The 21,991-nt window shown below is 46.4% G+C and overlaps 2 protein-coding genes across 15 annotated transcripts in view; both read left to right on the forward strand.

Annotated features, from left to right (window-relative positions):
- EHBP1 (EH domain binding protein 1) overlaps positions 1 to 10,382 on the forward strand; it is a 402,091-nt gene extending 391,709 nt beyond the window's left edge. For all 14 annotated transcript variants that reach the window (XM_009184288.4, XM_009184284.3, XM_009184285.4 and 11 more), the window contains 4 exons: positions 1,346 to 1,445; positions 2,549 to 2,622; positions 8,965 to 9,079; positions 9,309 to 10,382. In XM_009184288.4, coding sequence (XP_009182552.1) covers positions 1,346 to 1,445; positions 2,549 to 2,622; positions 8,965 to 9,079; positions 9,309 to 9,399 — 380 coding nt within the window. In that variant the 3' untranslated portion in view covers positions 9,400 to 10,382. The remainder of the gene's footprint in view (positions 1 to 1,345; positions 1,446 to 2,548; positions 2,623 to 8,964; positions 9,080 to 9,308) is intronic.
- Positions 10,383 to 14,644: 4,262 nt separating this feature from the next.
- On the forward strand, positions 14,645 to 21,700 carry OTX1 (orthodenticle homeobox 1). Its single transcript, XM_003908717.4, has 5 exons — positions 14,645 to 14,806; positions 15,157 to 15,225; positions 16,782 to 16,987; positions 17,947 to 18,098; positions 19,378 to 21,700. Exons 3-5 carry the CDS (start codon positions 16,891 to 16,893, stop codon positions 20,191 to 20,193), a joined length of 1,065 nt encoding a protein of 354 aa, XP_003908766.1. The 5' UTR covers positions 14,645 to 14,806; positions 15,157 to 15,225; positions 16,782 to 16,890; the 3' UTR covers positions 20,194 to 21,700.
- The last annotated feature ends 291 nt before the right edge of the window (positions 21,701 to 21,991 follow it).

Genomic DNA, 21,991 nt, shown 5'->3' on the forward strand with positions numbered 1-21,991 from the left:
TAATTTATGCAAGTACTATAAAGAATGAGATATTTGGACAGTATGACAGAACACATCATAGATGAATATGTAATGTGAGCTCTTATGTTAAAGAAACATGTATGTGTCTATAGATACAGTATATAAACATGTGATAGACATAGCTATCAATGTGGTCTGGAAGGAGATATGTTAAACTATAATCATGCCTCTGGAGAAGGGAAGTGTGGGGTTGGTGGAAGAGGACTATCCTTGACATTTTACTTGAAAAGAAAATCAAACTTAGGGAATAATAATCTGAGGGGGATTATTTAATTTTTTAATAGATATTTAAATTAACCTTATGGATGCCATACGGAAGTTAGACTGAAATATTAAATAATAGCTTAGCAAAACAATAAACCCATCATGGGAAAATTTCATGAAATAAAAATTGAAGAATTAGAAATTTGACTAGGTATAATTTGAAGGGAGAGAAAGGAAGATGGGAAAATTAATATTTTTCTTCAGTATAATTGTGGCCTACTTCTACATGAACAAATGCCAAATATATACTATATTATAATGCTTAATATGGATTATGTTGGCCTTCGTGAGGAAGTGGCAGGGTGGTATTAGGTGATGGGATGAATATTAGCAATGGAGAATTTTAAGTATCTCCTTTGTACAATCATTTATAATCTAAAATATTCAGTTGTCACTCTGCTCACATGTTTTCTGAACATCATGATGTTCATTAAATTTTTTTTTCATAGATAGCTGTGGGCATTTTTTTGTAGCCTTGTCATTTACAGTGTATTTAGTAATTTATAAGTAGTCTACCCTATTAGGGATGATGAGTTCCAAAATGTCATATATATGTATATGTCTCTAGTTTACTTTTGGGGAGGAAAATAAGAAAATAGCAAGTTGTTACAAATGAAGCTTTCACACAATCTCTGGACTTCCCTGATCTTCCTGCTAGTCTTACGGGTCTCATAATGATTTTTTAATTTTTTTTTAAATCATGACCATATGTCTGTCAGCACTGTGAGTTCCTCATTGAAACATAATAGCAAGTCAGCCTCTAGGGAGAATTTAAAAGGTAGGACATTTTGTTTACTGTACTTAGAGTTAATATGATCTATAGGTATGTTCACGGAGACTAAAATATGCATGCCAAATATGACCTTAAGAAGATTGATTTATGAGTTTTGAAATGTGGATTTCTTTTATCAGGACTTGGACTTTAACCTTCTTATAAGCAGTTTAATATATAGTATTAGAGTAACTAAAATGTTTTCTATGTTAAAAAAAATTCTGTGCTAAACTATTATTTGGCTTGTATAACATCATATAATAAGAGGTAACTCTTCCTGAATTATAGGAAGGAACACAGAAGAAGAAGAAGCTATGATGCAGGAATGGTTTATGTTAGTTAATAAGAAAAATGCCTTAATAAGGAGAATGAATCAGCTGTCTCTTCTGTAAGTACTCATGATTATGCTTGTTTTGCCTACAACATTGATAAATCTTAGGCCTCTTGTTATTGCCTTATTTGGGATTTCATATTTATTTGGTATTTTCCCTTTCCTTAGAGATTACATGTTTTATAAAAAAATTAAAAATAGTATATGACAGTTTTCATCTTATAAGAACTTTTAAATGGAACAGTAGACACTGAAAAAGTATTATACAGAAAGCCAAGAAATATAAATAATTATTGTACTTAAGAAATAAATCACTTATACAAGAAAAGGAAGTTTGGTTTATATTGAGGGTTAGAGGGGAAGATAAATAAAATTAAAGTTTATTTAACAAATTCTAAGTTAAATAAAATAACTCTTAATAAGGACAAAAGTACATTTATAGTCTCAGGTGATGTTACTCTAAATTTTGGGATAAAAGATCAGTTACTAAAACAAAAGTGACCTTTTTGTGATTAAAAGAATTACAGTAAAATGGAGTCTAGACAAAATGTAAGCATTCTTAGTTTTTAGCATTTTAGTTCACCGGAGGACTTAAGCTTGTTCCTTTCTGCTCACTAGCAGTATTCTTCTAGTATGCCACCTAGTGTGAGAATGAGCAGGCTTACGTGGTTTATTTTAGTGAAAAAGTCTAATTTTATAATTTCTGCTATGCCTGAACTTGATAAAAGAGTTATGGAGAAGCAGAAAACTTAACAAATCCTGAACTGTGGTCTCTGTATTAAATTTACACTGCTGGTACTTTCATGTTTCTTGTATTCTTTTCATGTGGAGTTTTGGAAAAAAGATTATAAATTATGAAAAATATTTTTGAAAATAGCCTTATACTTGGCATTTGGTACAAGAAGCAATGAAGAAAGTGAGTAACTATCCTCAGATTAAAATATACCTATGTAACCTTCAGAATTGAAGGAGGAAAATAAGAGCACTAGTAAATATTCGACTGAGGAAGGTTTTAGGTTTGTGTATCATTTGTTTGGAGTGGCTTAAAGTTAAAGAGAAAAGTCAGTTATGAGTCCTAAAATCAATGTAACCTAAAGGTTCTTTTAAGTGTTTAATGATTTAGTAATTAGCATATTGATGAACTTTTGCAACTTGCCCAGGGAAAAAGAACATGATTTAGAACGACGGTATGAGCTGCTGAACCGGGAATTGCGGGCAATGCTAGCCATTGAAGGTAAGAAATGCTATGGTGGGGTGAGGTATGTGACGTGTCAGTTGTCAAAGAGATTTAAAGAATATGATACACTTCTGGTCTTACTAGATCTGGTGTACTAGGGACCTTCCGGAATTGCAAATAAATGCCGTGGAGGCAGAAAGCAGTATCCATATAAACTTAAGGACCCTAATTCAGATAGATAATCATTATGTTTGCTATTAATAATGGCACAAAATTGTCTTAACTTTTGATTCAGTAAGCTTATATGTCCATAAAATGGAAAATATAAGGAGTTGATTGATTTAATTACCTTTTACTTAAGTGCAATTTAAAGTTGTTTCCACTGGGGAGGTTTGGAAAAGATTTATCATTTTGATTTTTTACATCCAGACTCTAAATTTTACCTTAATATTTAATTGATGTCAACATTGAAATATATCCCTGTTCAGTCTTCTACAGTTCTTAAGATTCCAACTTGTGTTAAGTGAATATCCGGACAAAGATGAGATAAATGAAAGTTTCACACTTTTCATAAAGCTTTTAAATGAATTATATAGTAATCCTATGCATGGTTCATATATCAGTAAACATCAGCTAGCTTATCTGGCATTTACTATATATGATTTTGTAAAATTCTTAGGTGTTTTATAATGCTGTTCTCCTTATATCTCTCAGTTGAAAATGTCTTATAGTTCAAAGATGTCTGCTTAAAAGCTAATCCTTTGGGCTCTGTAAAATGGACCTTTTGTCTAATCAATGCAAACTGATTTTCCTATTCTATATTGACCTCTTAACCCATTGACTGTCCATGGTAATTTTGTTCTTCACCTGATAAGGTACCTGATCTATAATAAGTCAATTCTAATTAGTTCAGAAACTGGAAATTTAAGTACGTAAGGGAAAGCCAAGTGAAGCCTTATATTCTTAAAATATTTTAATAAATATTGTCATCAAAATGCATGCTATTTATCTAAATACTATCATATATGCTTGTAGACATTTCATTTTTAGTTTTATATTCATAAACTCATTTGATAAATATCACTGGCAACATTTGTATATCCTCATTTAGAAATCTGATTTACTTTATTTTGAAAGGCTTCAGTTAGCCCATTTCCTTCAAATGGCTACCCAGATGTATCAAATTATACCATTGATAATGACTATAAAATTTGTCAAAATTATTTAAGAAGTTCTGTGAAACTTGCCATTGAAATAAAGTATACAGCTATACTAAATGGTATTTTTTCTCTCGATACAGTTTTTGTAGTCATGGTATAGTCTTTAAAAAAGCAAAATAGTCAGTTGAAAAGTAGGCACAGTAAAAACTATTTATATTATATATATTTGTATATGTAATATAATGTTTATATATAGTATATCTAATACATATAACTCATCATAGTTTATTATTTATAGATTCATTGTACACACTACATTCAACACAGAATATTCTTTACATTTTTATCTACCCTTTCACATATAAAAAGATAAACTGTCCCCAAAATACAGCTTGATACAATACAATTGACTTTAAGATGGATATTGGTTCTAACCCCAAAACCAATATTATAACCAAATACCTGTCTTAAAAGCAGGGCCATGACACATTAAAAAATTCAATTTCATCAGCAATCCTATCCCTATATACCAGATTTACAATGTTAAATAATCTAATATTTTATCTGCCTGACCTGCTTGCACATACAGAAAAGCAGTAGAAAGTCATATATTTAAAGAAAAGGGGAAAAATATTTTTCTTTTTAAAAGTTTTACTACAGTTGTTAGTGTTTTGCATTATCTTTCTCTTTTGTTTTTTAAATACATTGGCCCATATATGACTGTGCCTTAAATCCCTCGGCCAGTTTCCATTGCTGGTTGAGGGAAAAAGGAGACGAGAAAAGGAGCAGCCTGTTGATTACAAATAAAGATACTGTCTTAAGAAAGAGGCCTGTCCCACTAGCCTGGGCAGTACATGGGCTAGACTGTGCCAGAGAGGTGGTGATCACTGTGAAGATCAGCTCTGTGAAGACAGTGTCCTCTGAGCCAACCCTTAGAATGGACACACATTCAGATCAATAGCCTTTTCGAGTGTTAACACACCACAGAAAAAAACACATGAATAAGCAACATTAGTTGGTTTTGTTTTGCTTTCTTTTGTTTTAAAGTTCATTTCTCTTTTCCCATCCCTCCTACTTAGTAGCCATAAGATGGTTTTATAATAAATAAACTAAAATCTTTTCAAATAAATCTGCTGCTGAAACCATTCACCAGGAGAACAGCATAGAATACTGATAACCATAGCACATTGAAGGAAATATTAACAGCTTGGTTTGAGAGCAAAAAAAAAATAATATTCAATACATCCATTCTTCTGAGAATCCATAATCACTTTGGCCTGTTTTTTTACCCTTTTTTTCCTGAGGTGTTTTTCATAGCAGGAGTTTCACTCTACTGAGCTAAGTTGTAGGATCCCTCAAGCTAACAAACATCTTTTAGATACTTTTCCTATAGTTTTTTTATTCCAGATTATTTAATGCCCCCTCAAGAAAGATAAATTCATTTCTGCACACATTGGGGTGGGCTTTTAGAAAGTGGTATGTTCATTTTCTGCACAAGAAATGGATCTTCTCTAGGATTTTGTACATCTTGATTTATTCTTGGCTTAGAGTTTGAAGTGGGTGCTCTTCTAAAGGGATTTATGCATAGGTTCACTATTTTTGTAGTTATGGTTTATATGATAAGCTTTTTATATTTAAAATCAATATGTAATCCTGTGGAGGAGCTTATCCCCTAAAACCCCATTTGTAAATCTATTTTAGCTTTGTTACACAGCACAGCCACAGTCTTCCATAGATTGATTAGGTACAGCGGTAGAATCCTATCAAATGGCCTGTTCTGATGATGATGCAAACTCTTTCAGGATTGCTAGTTGACTGGAACTAAAGATAAGACTTGACTGCAATCCCCCAATGTGCTCTTTACAAAACTAGTGTTAATTTTCATCAAAGTGCCAGGCTTATTTATAGTGGCAAGGTTGAAGGTTTACTACAAGAACTTTAGGTCCTTTCTATTAAAGTGTTTATAGGTATTTCTCTTGCCTTTTTTCAAGGTAATTATCAACTTCAGCAAATAAACTGAATCAGGGAGTGAATAATTGGCCCTATATATAAAAAAGAGTTTTTTAAAGTAACAAAACAGCTCAGTGCAGATGGACATAAACAGAATCTCTTTATTTCAACACTTTGACTCAAATGCAGCATCAAAACTTAATCCTATTTGTTACGAGAGGATATGGCTTTTGTAGCAAAAGTACACTGGAATCTTTAAATTAATCAGAACCCACATTGTAGTTTGTCCAAGCCAAAATCAGTGCAGTTAGCTAGCTGTCACTGGTGTTATAGGTGAGTAATCAGTTCTTAAAATGCATAACAGGTAACACGTAAACTTACATGCAAGTTTTTAAAACATAACATTTCTAGCTGAAGCTATTTAAAACAGGATTTAAAAAAATTTAGGCTTGAACATGAGAATGTGAATTTTGATCAATTTTAAATGTAATATTACATTTTTTAAAAAAGATAAAAATAGTTTACTTAATTTCTCAAATTAGCATTCAAATATATATGTATGTGTATGTAAACATATGCATGAGTTTGTGTACATATATTATATAACTTATTCCCATTATGAGAAAAACATGAAGTAAAAGTATAGTTTTGCTAATGTAAAATCTATTCACTGCACATTGCTATTTCCTATACAGTTGACTAATATTTTGTAGACAGATATTAATGTAGCACTGTAATGACAGATTTAATATTTTAAAATCCTATAAATTATGCTGGGATATTTTAAATTCTAATGTCATTTAAATTTGACTCTGAAATAATGAAAATTACCTAAATATTCTTAATTTTTAAGTGATTTCATTACAATTATAGAAAATGTCATTATTGAGCTAGGGAAAAGTTAAGATATTTTAAATTACTCAATACTTAAAAGGTTAAAATTTTCTTTAACGCCCTCTTTTATCCATTTTGTTAAAGTCCTAGTTTTTTCAATATTAATGAAATCTTGGTATTTTTAATTACTAATTAAAGCCTTAAAAGCAACTGGTCAAGTTCATAAAAGGAATAATTAAGAAAATTATATGTGTTGTTAAAATTTATGTTTTCTTGGTTTAATTTTTTTAATATAATTTTCAATTTAATTCTGTTTTTGAAAATTTCTTCAATTGTAAAGCTCTTCGCAAAATGTTTTGGAAGTAAATAAATCAAAGCTTATAATCAGAATGATTTCTTGAGGTTGGAAGTGAAAAAATTAATATTCATTAAACTAGTAATCTTAATATAAAATTTAGTTTCAAATCTGTTACACATTTAGGTTTTTTCTGAAATAATATTTCTAGAATTATAGTTACCTGAAATTAGACTAGATGACCTTTAAGATCTTTCCAACCTGGAGAGCCTATTAATTTACCTGCTGAATAAGACTGATTTAAGAACAAGAACCAGATTAAAAAATTTTCCAGCATTCCTGTCCTCAGTTGCATTTAAATCCAAAGAAAAAAAATTGTGATATATATGGCTGCTCTTCAGTTTTGCTGTTTATTATTTTTTAAATTATTATATTCAAAGAAACCCTTTCCAAATAGTTTCTGTATTCATCTCTATGCTATAGAATATTTCATTTTTAAAATAAAAATGTAATAGTGATCAGTTATTTAATGTTTTTGTGTGATGTTTTATATCAAATGTGGATAATTAACATATAGCATGTTTCATATAAATATGTATGTATGTGTTAGAGCTTATAATGAAAGAAATAGTGATAAATTGAATAAAACATTCTAGCTTTTTGCTGCTTTTCTAACCTTTATTGCATGATGATGCATCTAATTTTTAATTTGTAAATACAAGATAGAATTCCCTCTAGCACCATTTGCTTTCATAAAGCTGCTGAGCAGTTTGCTGTCTTGAATAAATTTTGCTTTGGAGGGGGTCGGGGGGGATTTGAACCAGCACATTCTTGTGTGGTTTGTGAAGATTCACATGGTAACCAGCGGTGTGCATTGTTAGGTTTATCTGAATAAGCACCAGCCATGTGAGTTTTAACATGATTGCCCAGGGCAATGGAGAGAGAAGAGAGAAACCCGAAAGGATTGCACTTCTCTCTGTTTTTTGGAAAGTGCATTTGCTGGGGGAGGGGGCTACAGGAGTCAGTGGCCACGGTTCTTTTTTTTTTTTTTTTTTTTTTTTTTTTTTTTTTTTTTAAAGCTGGTGTCCTGTTTCCCTCTAGGTCCTCATTTGTTCTGCTATCTGCCTCATCATCTACTTCTTCTTTTCATTGTTTACCTTCCTAATGAGGGAGGCGGGGTAGACTGGGGGTTGATTGACAGCTACAAGCCCTTACAGTCTGGCCAGAGAGCAGTTGGCTTTGGTTTCAAAAGTGTTTTAAATGTTCGATTTGGTCCTGTTTTTATTAAATGAAACTGCTGCTCATCTTAAGGAAATCATCAGACCAGCAAAGATTAGGAAATATATTATTGGGGTCTAAAACCTTCAAAAAAAACGCCCCCCATCCATGGAAAGAGCACTGCCCATCGGGTTTTCCAACCTTTAACATAGGGTTTCAAAAAGAAATATGTAATTTTTCCTTTGCAAAAGTGCTTTGATTTGAAACCACCCAGCAAACGTCTCCAAAAGAAAACTGGCTGTGATGCGATCGAGAGCTGCAGTGTAATATTGCAGAGCAAATTTATTTTTTACTTCAAAGAAAAATGCTAATTAGCCGATTCACTACTTTTAAAGTTATTGTGAAGCATATGGCGCCCAGTGTGAGATACATCCAACTGCTAAAATAGAGCGAAGAGGAAATTAGTGAAGAATGGGCTGTTTGGGGTGAGAGTGGGGGTGGGGGAGGAGGATAGGTTCTCAGGCAGATTCTCTAGCCTTTTCAGAATGATTTTATCGCCCATCACTGTTTCCCGCCTCCTCATTTACCCACTTCCCCCACTGCCAACCCCTGGGCCAGCCTCTTCTGGGCCTCTAGCTCCCCTCCCCCACTTTGGCTGGATTCAGGTGCGCACCTCAGGCTAGCCACCGGTTCACACCTGGTTCTAGGCAGGTTCCAACCCTACTGCAGCCATCTCCATTCACAGGACATATTTAGAAAGTAGAGTTTTAGCGAGGAAGCCTTCACCACAACAGCCAAACTCCCCAGAAAACACTAGCTAGTGGCTCTATAATGTGGTTTGCTGAGAAATATAAGGAAACTGGAAACGGCGGGAAGGGGAGGGCGGGGGACCGGGTGTTAGGAGGCCCTGCCCGTGGGTAACTAGCCTCCCGTCTTCTGCAGACTGGCAGAAGACCGAGGCCCAGAAGCGACGCGAGCAGCTTCTGCTAGATGAGCTGGTGGCCCTGGTGAACAAGCGCGATGCGCTCGTCAGGGACCTGGATGCGCAGGAGAAGCAGTGAGTGGGCAATGGGGTCGGGTCGAGGCTGGGCCACCTGCCGAGGGGCTGAGAAGTGTGCGGAAAGTTCAATCCAGAGGTCGCGGAAGGGCCGGGGCAGCCTCCCGCTGGCCTGGTGCTCCCCATTCCCGCTGGGGATCCAAATACTGGGCGACGGGGGAGTGCTGCTCTGCCCTCCACGAAGAAAAATAATTTTGTTTCCTGTTTGTCCTGTTTGTCTGACATCCAGGGCCGAAGAAGAAGATGAGCATTTGGAGCGAACTCTGGAGCAAAACAAAGGCAAGATGGCCAAGAAAGAGGAGAAATGTGTTCTTCAGTAGCCATCAGATCAGAAAGAATCTCTCCCAACATTTTAGAGTCTTGGTTCCCAGACCAGAAAAAGTCAGACTCATTGTTGATTTAAAACTTTTAACATTTTGTTTGGCTGGATTGTACTACTTTACCTCTACTTTACCACCACCACCCTTTCCCTCCCTCCTTTCCAAATAATATACAGAACTCCAGAATAGCTTTGTTTAAGGATTTTTTGTGAGTTAACAATTTCCTTGAAATCCTGTGAAATAGATTTGCACAGACACCTTGTGAGTGATTGGTATTGGAGGTGTTCAAGAAACTGTTCAAAAAAGAACAAAAACACTTCCCTCATTATTTTATCTCATTTTTTGATGGGAGGAAAATTTGAAACATTATTCTTGTTGTTGTTGGTAATAGCATAATGACAGTGGGAGGGGGGTACAAGGGGATAAGAAAAATGTCATGATTTTTTTCGAGTCCTGCCATTTGTAACACTTACTCTGTTACCTAAATTTTATAGTTAGATCATATCCAATCTACTTATTAAACTGTGTTCTATTTACCAGTGGAGTTTTTCTGCAGTGGTTGTGTTTCACTGTAAGGATAATGGAGTTCCTCTCCTCTGCTTTCCTCAGAGGATGGTTAACATAGCCAGAAACAAGCCCTGTGGTTTGAAGGTGAGCTGTGAGGATGGAACTAATTGATATGCACCAGTTTACAAAGACAGTCTTATCATCCGAGAATACACCATCTTTTTCTCTGGATAATTATTTCTTACATCATGCTTGATTCCTACATTTTGTTGGGTCTCAACATTGGCTCACAAATGCTGTTAATATTTATTCTGTATTGATAAAAAGTCTGTCTTGCCACTACAAGTAAATCCCCCATTTAATATTTTCTTCTTTAGCATAGCACTGTCATTTTTGTGAAAATGGTTATGTTTATTTATTACAATACTGAGTCATATATAAATTTTCAATAAAAGCAGAAACTTTCTTACCTTAAACACGGCTGCTACTTTCTTGCAATGAAAACTTGACATTGGTTTGAATGGAAGTTTGTCTATCCATAAGACTTTTCATGTGGAAAATGGTCCTCTGGAACTTAGGGCAGGATACTGGGCTGCATTTGAAGCTGAATAAGTTTACACCATCCCAGAGGGGGCCCTGCTGACACACGAATGCGAATTGAAAAGTAATTAGTCATATTCTTAAGCAGTATAAACTATCATGTCTTTTGTAAAGTGTCATGTCTGCTAAAGATTTGAGGATATTTGTGATTCCACACCAATGAAAAAATATTAATATCTTGAATTTTCCACGTCATTACTTTGAATTGTTAGAGTTTTGAAGTCGTATTAGGGAGAGTCGTGTCTTCTGATAACCGGCAAGTCTGTAGGTACTGAAGTGAAAGGAAGAGGGTTATTGTTGGGGGGCGGGGAGAATGTGTGCAGGTATGTGTGTATGAAATGAGTGAAAGAGAAGTTTTAACAAGAAGTTCTAGGCTACAGGGAAAAAAAAAAAAAAAACACACACACACACAAAAACGATTCTGTGGTAGTTTCCTTCACTCCCCCACAGGGGTGTCCAAACAAAGAAAGCTTGTTCAACAAGTCCAGAAACTTAGAGAAAACAGTCCAGTAGCATTTATACTTTACCGTAGATCATATGTGTGTACACACAAACAAATTTCGTTCCAAATATGCAGCCACCTCCAATTGCCAGTCTTTCAAAATGATAAAAACTTGCTACGGTAGAATTGCTTCATGATAAGGATTTCTTTTAAGTTACTGAAAAGTTATTTTAAGTAAAGGAAGTCGGTATTTGCCCTCTGTATTCGAGCAGGAGAGCAGAGAGAGCTGCTGCTCTCTGGGGAACGCTCTCAGAATCCCGTTCTAACCCCGGGAAAACTCGGCAGACAGAAATCGCCGGCCCCAAGCAGCCTGGGGCCTGGGCGGCCAGCAGCACCCACCCAGTTTACGCTTGATTCGAGGAACCTTCTCTCCCGAGGGGCCTCGCCGAAAAGCAGTTCCTTTGCCCCCAAAGCCGCTCCCAATAGGCCAACTGACAACCCTTCCCTGGCCCCAGATTTGCTAGGATGGTCTGGGACCGCCGGGCGGCCCCTCTACCTGCCTCTCCAGCTTTAGCCCCAAGCCTCCCGGGGTTTCCATTTGGGCTGCTCCGTGGCGCCCGAACGCCCCTCAGCGGCGGTGGAGCGTGGACTCCGGCGCCTGGCGGGGTCGGGCCCGCGGCAAGGGCGCTGCATCCGGACATCGCTGCGTGGTGCCCAGACGCTGGCTCCCGAGAGCGGGCACGAGCCCAGCACGCCAGAGGACCTGGAAAGCCCGCGCTGCGGGAAAAGAGGCTATCGGTCCGAGGGTCGCAGAGGAGCAGGGGCGTTGGCGGCGGGCTTGCTTGGGCACAGTCTGCGGGCCGATGCAGAACTTCCGCCCCTGGCCAGATCCCTCGGCCTCAGATCCAAAGCCCTCCCCCTGTCCCAAGTGTCCTCCAGAGCCCGGCCCGGCCTGGAGGTCACCTGGATGCTGGATCCGCGTTTCCAGACCCAGCTCCCTCGCTCCTTCCCGGCCCGGGGGCCTTAAACTGGACGGCTTCACCTCCTCCAGTGGTGTTCCCACTTCCCCTTCCCGCACCGCAGCCGATGCTGGAACGGTCATGGCTTCTGGCCCAGCGTCTCCCACCTGGACATTTGCCTAGCGACGGCCGCCTCAATCCTCTGCGCCGCTTTCAAGAAACTTTCATCCCAGTCTCTCTCCCTCTGCACTCTCCTCCCTCTCCCCCTCTCCTCTCTCTTTCTTTTCTTAATCCTGGGGTTTTATGGGCTGAGCGTTAAGAAAATTCGCCTGCAATTTGGGATTAGATAAATACTCTCATTAGGAAAAAAAAAAAAATCCGTGCTACTTGATACCTCCCAACTTCCCCGAGAATGGTGGCAGCATCTGGAACCGAGAGCGCCGGACTCCCGCGAGGCGTGCCCCGGGGACCGCGCGGGCACATTCCAGCGCGCACTGCCGTCCCACCTCGCCGCGCGGGACCCAGGTCAGGTGCTGAGGCTGCAGGCGAAACAGGGCCTGGTGGAGGGAGGAATGCGTAAGGTGGAGGAATGGGGAAGGGCACCCGCCCCCGCACTGGAGGGCCAACCCCCGCACACAGCGGACTGGCCCGGACTGGGGCAGCGCCGGGCTATGGACGCAGACGCCGACGATGCGCACCCCGGGACGTCCGCATATTCTTTTCCCCAAAACTAGTGCGCTCTAGCCTGCGCCTTTCCTCGGAACCTAAGGCGGGGGTATATTTCGTTGCTTTCTTTAAACCTCAGCACGATCACAGTGGCTCCGAGCCGCGGGTGGCTGACCGCGGGCCTCGTGGGCTACTCCTGGTAGGGGCCTGCGCGAGCCTAAAGTGTGTGCCCGCCTGGGTTAGCGCTGCGCTCTGCGCTGTTTCTTTTCCTCTTAAAGCTTCTTTCTCACTCACTCTCTCCCTCCTTCTCTCTCTCATTTTTTCCCATTTCTCTCGTTCTTTATTCAGCTTTCTCTCCCTTTTGTGAATGGGCCGCGGTGTCTTTGTTCTGGAGAGAAGCGCCCGTGTCGCTGACTTTTGTGAACCAGAGAAGGAGCTTGTAAAACCTCCTTTTCTCCTTCGTACGCCCCCACTCCCACCCCTCCTCCCCTGCCCCTTTGATTAGATGTTCCCTCATCGTCCAAAAAAAAAAAAAAAAAAATGTAATTTCGTTGGTCTGGCGGCCACTTTCTTTGAACATTAGCTCGCTTTCAGCTCCAACTTCAATTAGAAGGAGTTGATTTTGAGAGATCAACAAAAGAACCGACCAAAGCCTTATTAAAGGTCCTAAGAAGATCTCCCGGGTCCTTTGAGAAGCAGTTAAGGAAACAGTGTGCCCTCCATCATATTCTGTTACCGTATTTTATTCGGACTCCAAAGGAAAGTGTCGCTTGGGGGAGGGGGAAGCACTTTGATGAGCGGCGGCCGCGGCCCCTTTTCACTCAGCGGGCTCCCCCTTCCTTCTCCTCCTCCTCACCCAGCGCCCTGTCTGCTCTCCGCGCCCGACCCCGCAGCCTGGGCAGCACGGGTGCTCCCCACTGTGATGCGCCTGAAGGCTCCTTGACTCGCCCTCACACTTACTCCTGTGCAAACTTTTTACCCCGCCTGTCGGGGTGGGGGAGTGGGGGAGATTAGAAACAAGGGGTAGAAATTCCTCGAAAGGGAATAAAGTGCCTGATTTTCAGAAGGAGGTGCCATTTAAAAGATTCTCCTAGCTCAGAGTTGGAACGAAAACTCTTTTTTGCACTTTTAAAAGTCCACCCAGGCAGACGTGTTTGGGAAGTTTGTTCCACTGGGAAATGGGCTTCGCCCGTACGAACAATCCGGGGAAATCGCCTCAAGGAGGCTCCTTACGCAGCATGTGGAAAAAAGTTGAGGGCAGGGGTCTGTGGCCACATTTTCCATCAAAAAGTCCCTGTTAGAGGCAGACTAGGAAAGAGAGAGAAAGAATGAAAAAGAAACTTTCCTATCAAAATGTTTGAATTAAGAAGTAGGGTGTACATGTGAGGGCAAGAGGACGCTGGGCTCCAACGTTTCAGAAGAAGCGCTTAAGGCTTGCAAACACCCTTGGTGGGGACCGGGAACCCCGGGAGATGCCGATGAGCAGGTAAGTGGCTGTGCCCTCCCAGTGGGTGCTCTTCCCAGGCGCGAGAGTCCCGAGGCGCCGAGGAGAGATCTGCACGCCCGGAGCTGCTCCCGCGCTCTGCAAAGTAGCCTGCGCCGGCACGAGCCGCCCGCGGCGTCGGTCTCAGGTGGCGGTGCAGAGGAAGAAAACGCTGGGGCCCGCGGCGCCAGGAGAGGGGCCGAGGCCCGGGCTCCTCCAGCCCGCCGCCCCCGGGTCCTGGCGCCCACACCCGGGCGGCTGAGCCCGGTGGCGCGCAGGAGAGCGAAGGAACCGGTTCTCCAGCACCTCTCCTCGTCTCTGCCACTCCCTCCGGAGCGCCGAGAGCGCGAGAGAAGGGCGGGGGCGCCCAGGGAAGGCCTGGAGACCCGCGGCCCCCTCCGCGGCCAGGACTCGGGCTCTCCGCTCGGCTTCCTCGCCTAGCTCTGAGCCGCTTTTGCCAGCCGAGTCCCGGAGTTAGCGCGCGACCGGGGCGGGGCGGGCGGGAGGGGAGGGCGGGGTGTGGGGGGCGGGGGAGGGCGGGGGCGCGCGGAGGTAACCCCCGGCTCGCGCTGCCATTGCCCGGCTCCCTGTCACTCAGCCCGCGCGGGGCCCCCGATTGGCGGCCTAGCCCCGTTACGCACTCGCCTCGCGTTCACATACCCGGGGAGGGCAGTAGAAAGGTGATCAATCTTCATCAGGCTACATTTCCAATCACCTAAACAACCGAGCAAGACAAGCCACTCCGACAAGGTAAATCGCTTGATTTATTTAGTTTGCAAAGTGACTCTGCAGGACTTCCCAGTCCCCACTGCCTCCACGTTGTACCGGGAGTGCCGCGGTAACGCCGAGCCACCTCCCAACTCTGCCCTCGAATTCCCCCCCTTGCGGCCCCTCGGCGCGATTCCGGGCGAGGCAATGTCCTGAGAACGTGTGGGGCTTAGCAAACAAAGTGTCTGTGCAATAAAGTGAAACCCAGAGGGACACGCACAAAGCCACTGAAAAAAAAAGATAGAGGTGGGAGGAAGGAAGTTGGGAAAAGAAAGAAACCCGGGGTCCTAGACCAGCCGCCGGGGTAATTCCTGTGCCGCTCTGTTTTGCAGGTTGGCTGCCCGGCGGGTCTCTGTGAGAGATCCAGGTAGATGGTGAACGTCCCCGGCAGCTGAGGGCAGGTAAGGAGAAAGCCGCGGGACCATCCCGGACTCCGGGAGCGCGTTGGTTACCCTTACCTCCCCCTCCTCAAATGGATCCCCACTTCCCCGGTCACCAGCAGGTGGGCGGGGCTGGGGGAGCGGCCTGGCTCCCCTCTTGGTGAGCCGAGGACCCCGGGGCGCTGTCGCGGCCCGCCGCTCCCTCCCCCGCCTCCTCCGAAGTAACCAAGCTGAAGTGCTAAGTTTGGAGAAAGTCTTTGAAAACTCACGCTGCAGCTTCGCAAAGCCGTCGCAGCTTTGAGTCCCATTTTCCTTCGGCCCTAGAGCCCTGGCTGCTTCTCTTCTCGTCCCCTTCCTACAAGCTGGACTCCCTCAGCCCAGGTCTTGGATCCCAGAAGACCGGGGTGGGAACGGGGTAGGGGGGAGCTTCTTTAGCTCTAACTTCTCTCCCTGAACGTCCTAGCCCGAGTCCCTGGCCTGCTTCACAGCGATCCCGCTAAGCGGGGTGTAGCAATGGCCCCCCAGAGCCCCAGGCCCAGTTTCCAGCGCCCCTCCCTGACCCCTGAGAGTGCCGCCCCGGGTTCCCGGCAGCGGCGGGGGCGAGGCTTCCACCTCCCAGCTCGGGTCTGCGTGGGCTATGCCGCTGAGGCCTACTTCTCTGTTCTCGACCGTGTCCTGGGGCCGCGGGTTCAGCTACAAGGATGACAGCACGGGACTTGCTGCCCTCCGGCTTCGCAAATCCCCGAGACCCTTTGAGGTGCTAGGTCAGTCACCCTGTGGTCCGCAGCCCAGACTGGACAGAGAAGGCCGGGTGCGCGCTGGCAACGAAGGACGCTGGCCGCAGCTGAGACGCTCCCGACCTCAGGCCGCGTCTTGGGGTCGCCCCCCTCTACAGTGGCCTCTTCGGCGTCCCCTGGCCCTCTGCGAGGCCTGGGCCGGTTACTGCGGTTGAGGTGTGATGGGATTTCGCGTCAGCGATCTTTCAGTGGCTGGGCACAGAGAGGTCAGCTGGAATGGTGATTGCGGGCTCTGGGGCAGGGGCGCAGCCCTGGAGACCTTTGAAGGAACCAAGTGTCCTAAGTAGACAAGAGGTTGAGGTGCGGTTAGCCCTCCACATTGCCTCACCTTGGCCCTTTGTAGTCTCTACCTTTTCAAAAACACGTGAAACAAAATGAAACAACCCCTCATGCTCCGGGAGGCCTGCCGTCCGGGCACCAAGTGAACGTTTGCTTGTGCAACATGAAGCTGGCTTCTGCCGGATTCAGAATTTTGCCTGGACTTGGGAGCTTGCACACTCCACGGTTCTTGCTCTGACCTCCCCAGCCTGGCCTGGCTTTGACTTCTCCTTACTCCTATGGACTCCCTACCGGTGTCTTTGGCTCATTCCAACGCTGGAGCCAGACGACCCAGAAAACTTTACTTTTCAAAGCAACTGTGGTTTCTGGGCTAAGGCCTTGTGGATTCCAGTTGACCACCCTGCGCAGTTCTGTAACCTGCCTTCCCTGTCTATCCCGGGGCAAGACTTGGCAGCCAAGTGGCTCCGATTGATGGTTTCCGTGTGTCTCGTGTCTTCATAGGCCAGGCCCCCAGACGCATCAGACCCTGAAGGACTGCGGTGGGAGCCCTGCACCGCTTCTGGCCCCAGGTCCCCTGGATCCGTCGGGGCGCCTCCACCCAGCTGTTAGCATGATGTCTTACCTCAAACAACCCCCATACGGCATGAACGGGCTGGGCCTGGCTGGGCCCGCCATGGACCTCCTGCACCCATCCGTGGGCTATCCGGGTGAGCACCAGCCCTCCCGACCCTGCTTCAGCCTCTCCAATGTTGGGGCCCCCCAGACTGTTGGGTTTGAGTGCAAGCTTTGTTGCCGAGCAGGCCCAGGGAGTCGGCTATTGCAATACAGGGCCCACTGCCTGTTTACAATACAGGGCCCACTGCTGGCGCACGGGGCAGAGTCGTGGGCATGTGAGGTGGCCAGGGCTGAGAAAACGCGCAATGTGCGCCTTCCTGGCCGGGTCACCGGCAACCTTTCTCCTGTTGTGGTCCCACCACCAGCGCAGAGCTCATTTACCTGCGGATTCGCTACCCAGGGGCGGCTAGTGTTTTTCCTTTTCCCCCAACATGGAATGAGTAATCTGGACACTCGTTAGGCCCTGACAGAAAGAGCCAAACTTTCCTTATGCGAAGCGGCAGGCTGGACTGAAGGAGTATTCTTCCTTCCTAATTAAATTGTCCTCTAAATTGATGTCCTGCATCCATTTTTGCACTGCTGTAGAGGGCCAAACCCGGGGTTCTTTAGCTCCGGCTCCTTTACCCCATTTATTTTCTCCGAAAGTGTTTTTCAGGTCGTGTTTCTGCCTACCTCTTCCCCACTCCCTGTCCCCCAGCCAGAGAGAGAGAGAGAGAGAGATTGTGTGTGTGTGTGTGTGTGTGTGTGTGTGCAGGGGAGGGGGAATGTGGAAGAAGGGAGATTGTAGACTTCTCTTACTTTTTTTAACCTCTGAGAGGCATAGAAAGGGGCAGCCCTTGAATCTTGGAGACACTGGCTTCTAGTCGCACATCTGCACTTTCTCCCACCTGTGGCCTCTCAGGCTCGGCCGCCCGAGGGAGTGTCTTTTATTCCCAGTTCGGCTTTCTCTTGCGAAGGCCGAGCTCTGGGCCTGCCAGGGGCCTGCCCGAGTGCTCTATCGATGGTCCGCGTGGCCACCAATGACCCGCGGCGCCCCCGCCTGTCCCCGCAGCCACTCCACGGAAGCAGCGGCGGGAGCGCACCACCTTCACGCGTTCACAGCTGGACGTGCTCGAGGCGCTCTTCGCCAAGACTCGCTACCCTGACATCTTCATGCGGGAGGAGGTGGCGCTCAAGATCAACCTGCCGGAGTCCAGAGTCCAGGTGCGCACTCCCCGGGCTCCAGGGTCTGGGTAGGGGAGCTGAGACTGCTGGGGGAAGGTCTGGGAAGGCTCTTGAGGAGTTCTTGAAGAGACTGTCCTCTGGGGATGGGCTTACAGACTGGGCAGCCCCTCTCGGACTCCCCCTAGCGCTGGACCCCAGCCAGGAAAGGGGGCAAAAGTTAAAGGAAATGGCTTAGAGCCCTGAATTCCGCCCTTAGCCCTAGAGCGCCTTTCGTATCGGTATCGAAAGTACTTTTCAGAATTGCGGGAGGACTAGGGAGGCTCCCGAATGTAAAGCGCCCTGCAGGCCTGACACTTGCCCCTGCTTCTTTGCCTGCCTCAGGACTTGGCAGTTTCCCTCAGAGGCCTGAATTCTGCCTCTGCCCTTGTCTTCCACCCCGGGAATCCTAGAAATGGAAGAGCGGAGATTGGCCGGAGCCTGGTGCTCTGCCTGTGTCTCATTAGACGCTTCCTCTGCTTACAGAGGATGCCAAGTGCAAAATCCTGCTGCCGGCTTTCTTATTTCTGTTTTTGAGATGAAAGGGTTCCGATGATAATGTTCGGATTCTAACTCAGAACTCTCCTCAAGAGCCATTTGTTTCGCCTCCTTTACTGGAAGGCTTGAGAAGGGGGACCAGGAATGCAGTGCCATGTGCTGGGGCTTTCCCAGAAGAGTAACCATTCCATGTGGTTCCCCACCTGGAGCCAAAAGTCCAACGAAATCTCACCCAGGCTTCCTTCCCGAGTCCCTCAAGTTAGCCTCTGGCCTTGCTCCTACCCCCACCCAAATACTCGCCCTGCCCAGTTCTGGCCTCCGGGAGCTGCTCAGTGAAACGGCTCTGGCCCTGGACTTGGTGACTGTTCCACACTCTTCGGCCCTGTACCTCTCCGCTGTTGCCTGAGCTCTGTTAGTAGAAAACTGGGCCTCCAAACACACAGGGAAGCAGCCAACAGCAGCAATTTAGAGATGGCAGAACTTCTGGCTCGACAGACTGAAATATTCCGCCCTAGGGCAGAGTTGCGGTAGAGGTGGGGAGGTGCGCATCCCTGCTCTGGAGCCAGCTGAGGAGGGACTTTGAGCAGAAGGATGGGGGAGGGTGGAGGAGCTGAGAACCGAGGTAGGGGGCAGGGTCTGGCCAGGCCAGAGACAGGAAGGGGCGGAGGCCTCGGTGGGAAAGGGTTGCGATATTCTGGGCGGGGAGTTGGGTTCAAGGGGCGGGGGAGCAACAAGCTCCCCTAGTTTCCCTTGACCCACTCTCCCCCCATCCGGCCCACGGCAGGTCTGGTTCAAGAACCGCCGCGCCAAATGCCGCCAGCAGCAGCAGAGCGGGAGCGGAACCAAGAGCCGCCCAGCCAAGAAGAAGTCCTCTCCAGTACGGGAGAGCTCGGGCTCCGAAAGCAGTGGCCAATTCACGCCGCCAGCTGTGTCCAGCTCTGCCTCGTCCTCTAGCTCAGCGTCCAGCTCTTCCGCCAACCCAGCGGCTGCAGCGGCTGCGGGACTAAGTGGGAACCCGGTGGCCGCCGCGTCGTCACTGAGTACACCGGCTGCTTCATCTATCTGGAGCCCGGCCTCCATCTCGCCAGGCTCAGCGCCCGCGTCCGTGTCAGTGCCGGAGCCACTGGCCGCACCTAGCAACGCCTCGTGTATGCAGCGCTCGGTAGCTGCAGGCGCCGCCACCGCAGCAGCCTCTTACCCCATGTCTTACGGCCAGGGCGGCAGCTACGGCCAAGGCTACCCTACGCCCTCCTCTTCCTACTTTGGCGGCGTGGACTGCGGCTCATACCTAGCACCCATGCACTCACATCACCACCCGCACCAGCTCAGCCCCATGGCACCCTCCTCCATGGCGGGCCACCATCACCATCACCCACATGCGCACCACCCGTTGAGCCAATCCTCAGGCCACCATCACCACCATCACCACCACCACCACCAAGGCTACAGTGGCTCCGGGCTTGCCTTCAACTCTGCCGACTGCTTGGATTACAAGGAGCCTGGCGCCGCTGCTGCTTCCTCTGCCTGGAAACTCAACTTCAACTCTCCCGACTGTCTGGACTATAAGGACCAAGCCTCATGGCGGTTCCAGGTCTTGTGAGCCCAGGAATGAGAGAGGAGAAGAAACGCAACTACCTGCGCCCTCCGTGGTCCCCATCCTGTTGCTGCTGCTGCACCGCCCGCCTTTGCCTCGACTTCTCCAAAACTGAATTTTCACCCCCCAAAAGATGTCCATTGCCTGCACTGCCGCCCCCATTTTTGTGCCACTTGCTTGGGGGGATGTGCAAACCCGCCCTACCCCTTGGATGGGGGGACCGGTGCTTCGGCTTGGCCTACACATTCTATACAGGAGAGATGTATTCTCTCCCCCCTTCAGCCCCTACTAAACTCCTAAGTCTCCCCTTTCAACCTTTCTGGACAGCTATTAAGCACTTGCAGCCTTCGGAGGCTCTTCGCTCTGATCCGCTGTTTGAGCCCAACACTAATTTATTCTTTCTGGACACTGGAGTCACTAACTGGCGTGTTTCTGCCCATTGGAGCACCCACACACTACTCCAAATCAAAACCACTAAGAGTTCCTCCCGCGCAGACTGCCGCCCCTTCAGCTGCCCTCGATTTTGCTCCACGCCTGCGGGCCAGAGCCTCTCGGCGTTTCTTCCGCCCCAGCTGAGTGCGCTGGGGCGCGCCAGGGCTAGGCCCGCCGGAGGAGCGCGCCCCCAGCCTTCCGCGCACAGAGCCGCATCCCGCCCCGCCCTGCGCTGGACTGGTTCAAGCTTCCGCCTCGGCGGGAATGCTGTACATAGTCAGGTCCGTTCCAGGGACCACTTAAACTTTTTAGTTGCTGTTGGTTGGTTGAACTGAACATATCTTGTCTTAGCACCCAGGAAACAGAACTTTAAGAGATATACAGCACATATATATATACGTATATATATACACATATATAAAAAACAAAAGCAAAAAATATTTTCCCTCTGTCCGTTCCCCTTCAGCTCTTCCTCAATCAATGGCGCTTTTTCTTTTTCAGTTGTTGCAAAGCTGCCCTGCCCTCTTCACATCTTCTCCCTCTGTGTATTTATTGAAGAGAACCGCTTGGTTTTAGGAAGCTGGGCACGGGGTATCAGAAGTGTGGAGGAAACAGACAAGTTAGGGTACAGAGGTAGGGGCTGGGCAGGGGCGCAGGGCTGAACCCCTCATCGGGTCTAAGCACAGGGGCGCAATTCCAGTTTACAAACCTAAAACAAGAAAACCAAAACCAGGGAACAAAAACCAAAACAAAACAAAATCCGTAAAAGTACAGCATTAGGGAAAAACAGACAAACCCAGGCCCCAAACCCAGTTCCAACTCCTCTGTCGGCTTCTCTCTTTCAACACCCTTGTTTTGTCTAGTGAGTTTTTAGTGCACCTTCGTTCTCCGAAATCTGCGGAGATCCCGCGCGCCTGTGTATCAATTTTGGCTTTGGCCGCTTCGTCCAGTAGGTGGGAAAGTAATTTGTAAATTTGATTTGTCTGATGTGAAGATCACAAATTACTTGTTGAAATGTAAGGCAGTCCCCCTCCTCCTCTTTATCTACATTAATTCCCGAAAATAAATGCAAATTAATGAACGGCTCGTCAGTGTTGCTCTTCTGATTCCAGCCTCAGGTCTTGGTCTCCGGGGGCTAAAAGCGAGGGAAACTCCGTGTTAATAACCCGCGTGTTAATGACCTGCGTGAAGCTGGAGGCCAAAGGATGAGGCGGGAGGACCTGGCAAGAGGAGCCCCCAGAAACTTTCGCTTAGGGAGTGTCTCCCCCACCCCCACCACGCCCCTCCGCGTCAGCCTGGCCTCTTCCCCCAGGCGTTTTGACCCCGCATCCCCCCTCGCCATCCAGGACAGAGACAGGTGTCAGGACTCAAT

The sequence above is a fragment of the Papio anubis genome, chromosome 14 (genome assembly GCF_008728515.1).
Source record: "Papio anubis isolate 15944 chromosome 14, Panubis1.0, whole genome shotgun sequence".
In the NCBI taxonomy this organism is placed as follows: Eukaryota; Metazoa; Chordata; class Mammalia; order Primates; family Cercopithecidae; genus Papio; species Papio anubis.

Coding starts and splice junctions, on each gene's coding strand:
- OTX1 (XM_003908717.4), top strand. CDS start 16,891: ATGATGTCTTACCTCAAACAACCCCCATACGGCATGAACGGGCTGGGC. Junction 16,988..17,946: donor CCCATCCGTGGGCTATCCGG/GTGAGCACCAGC, acceptor CTGTCCCCGCAG/CCACTCCACGGAAGCAGCGG. Junction 18,099..19,377: donor TGCCGGAGTCCAGAGTCCAG/GTGCGCACTCCC, acceptor GGCCCACGGCAG/GTCTGGTTCAAGAACCGCCG.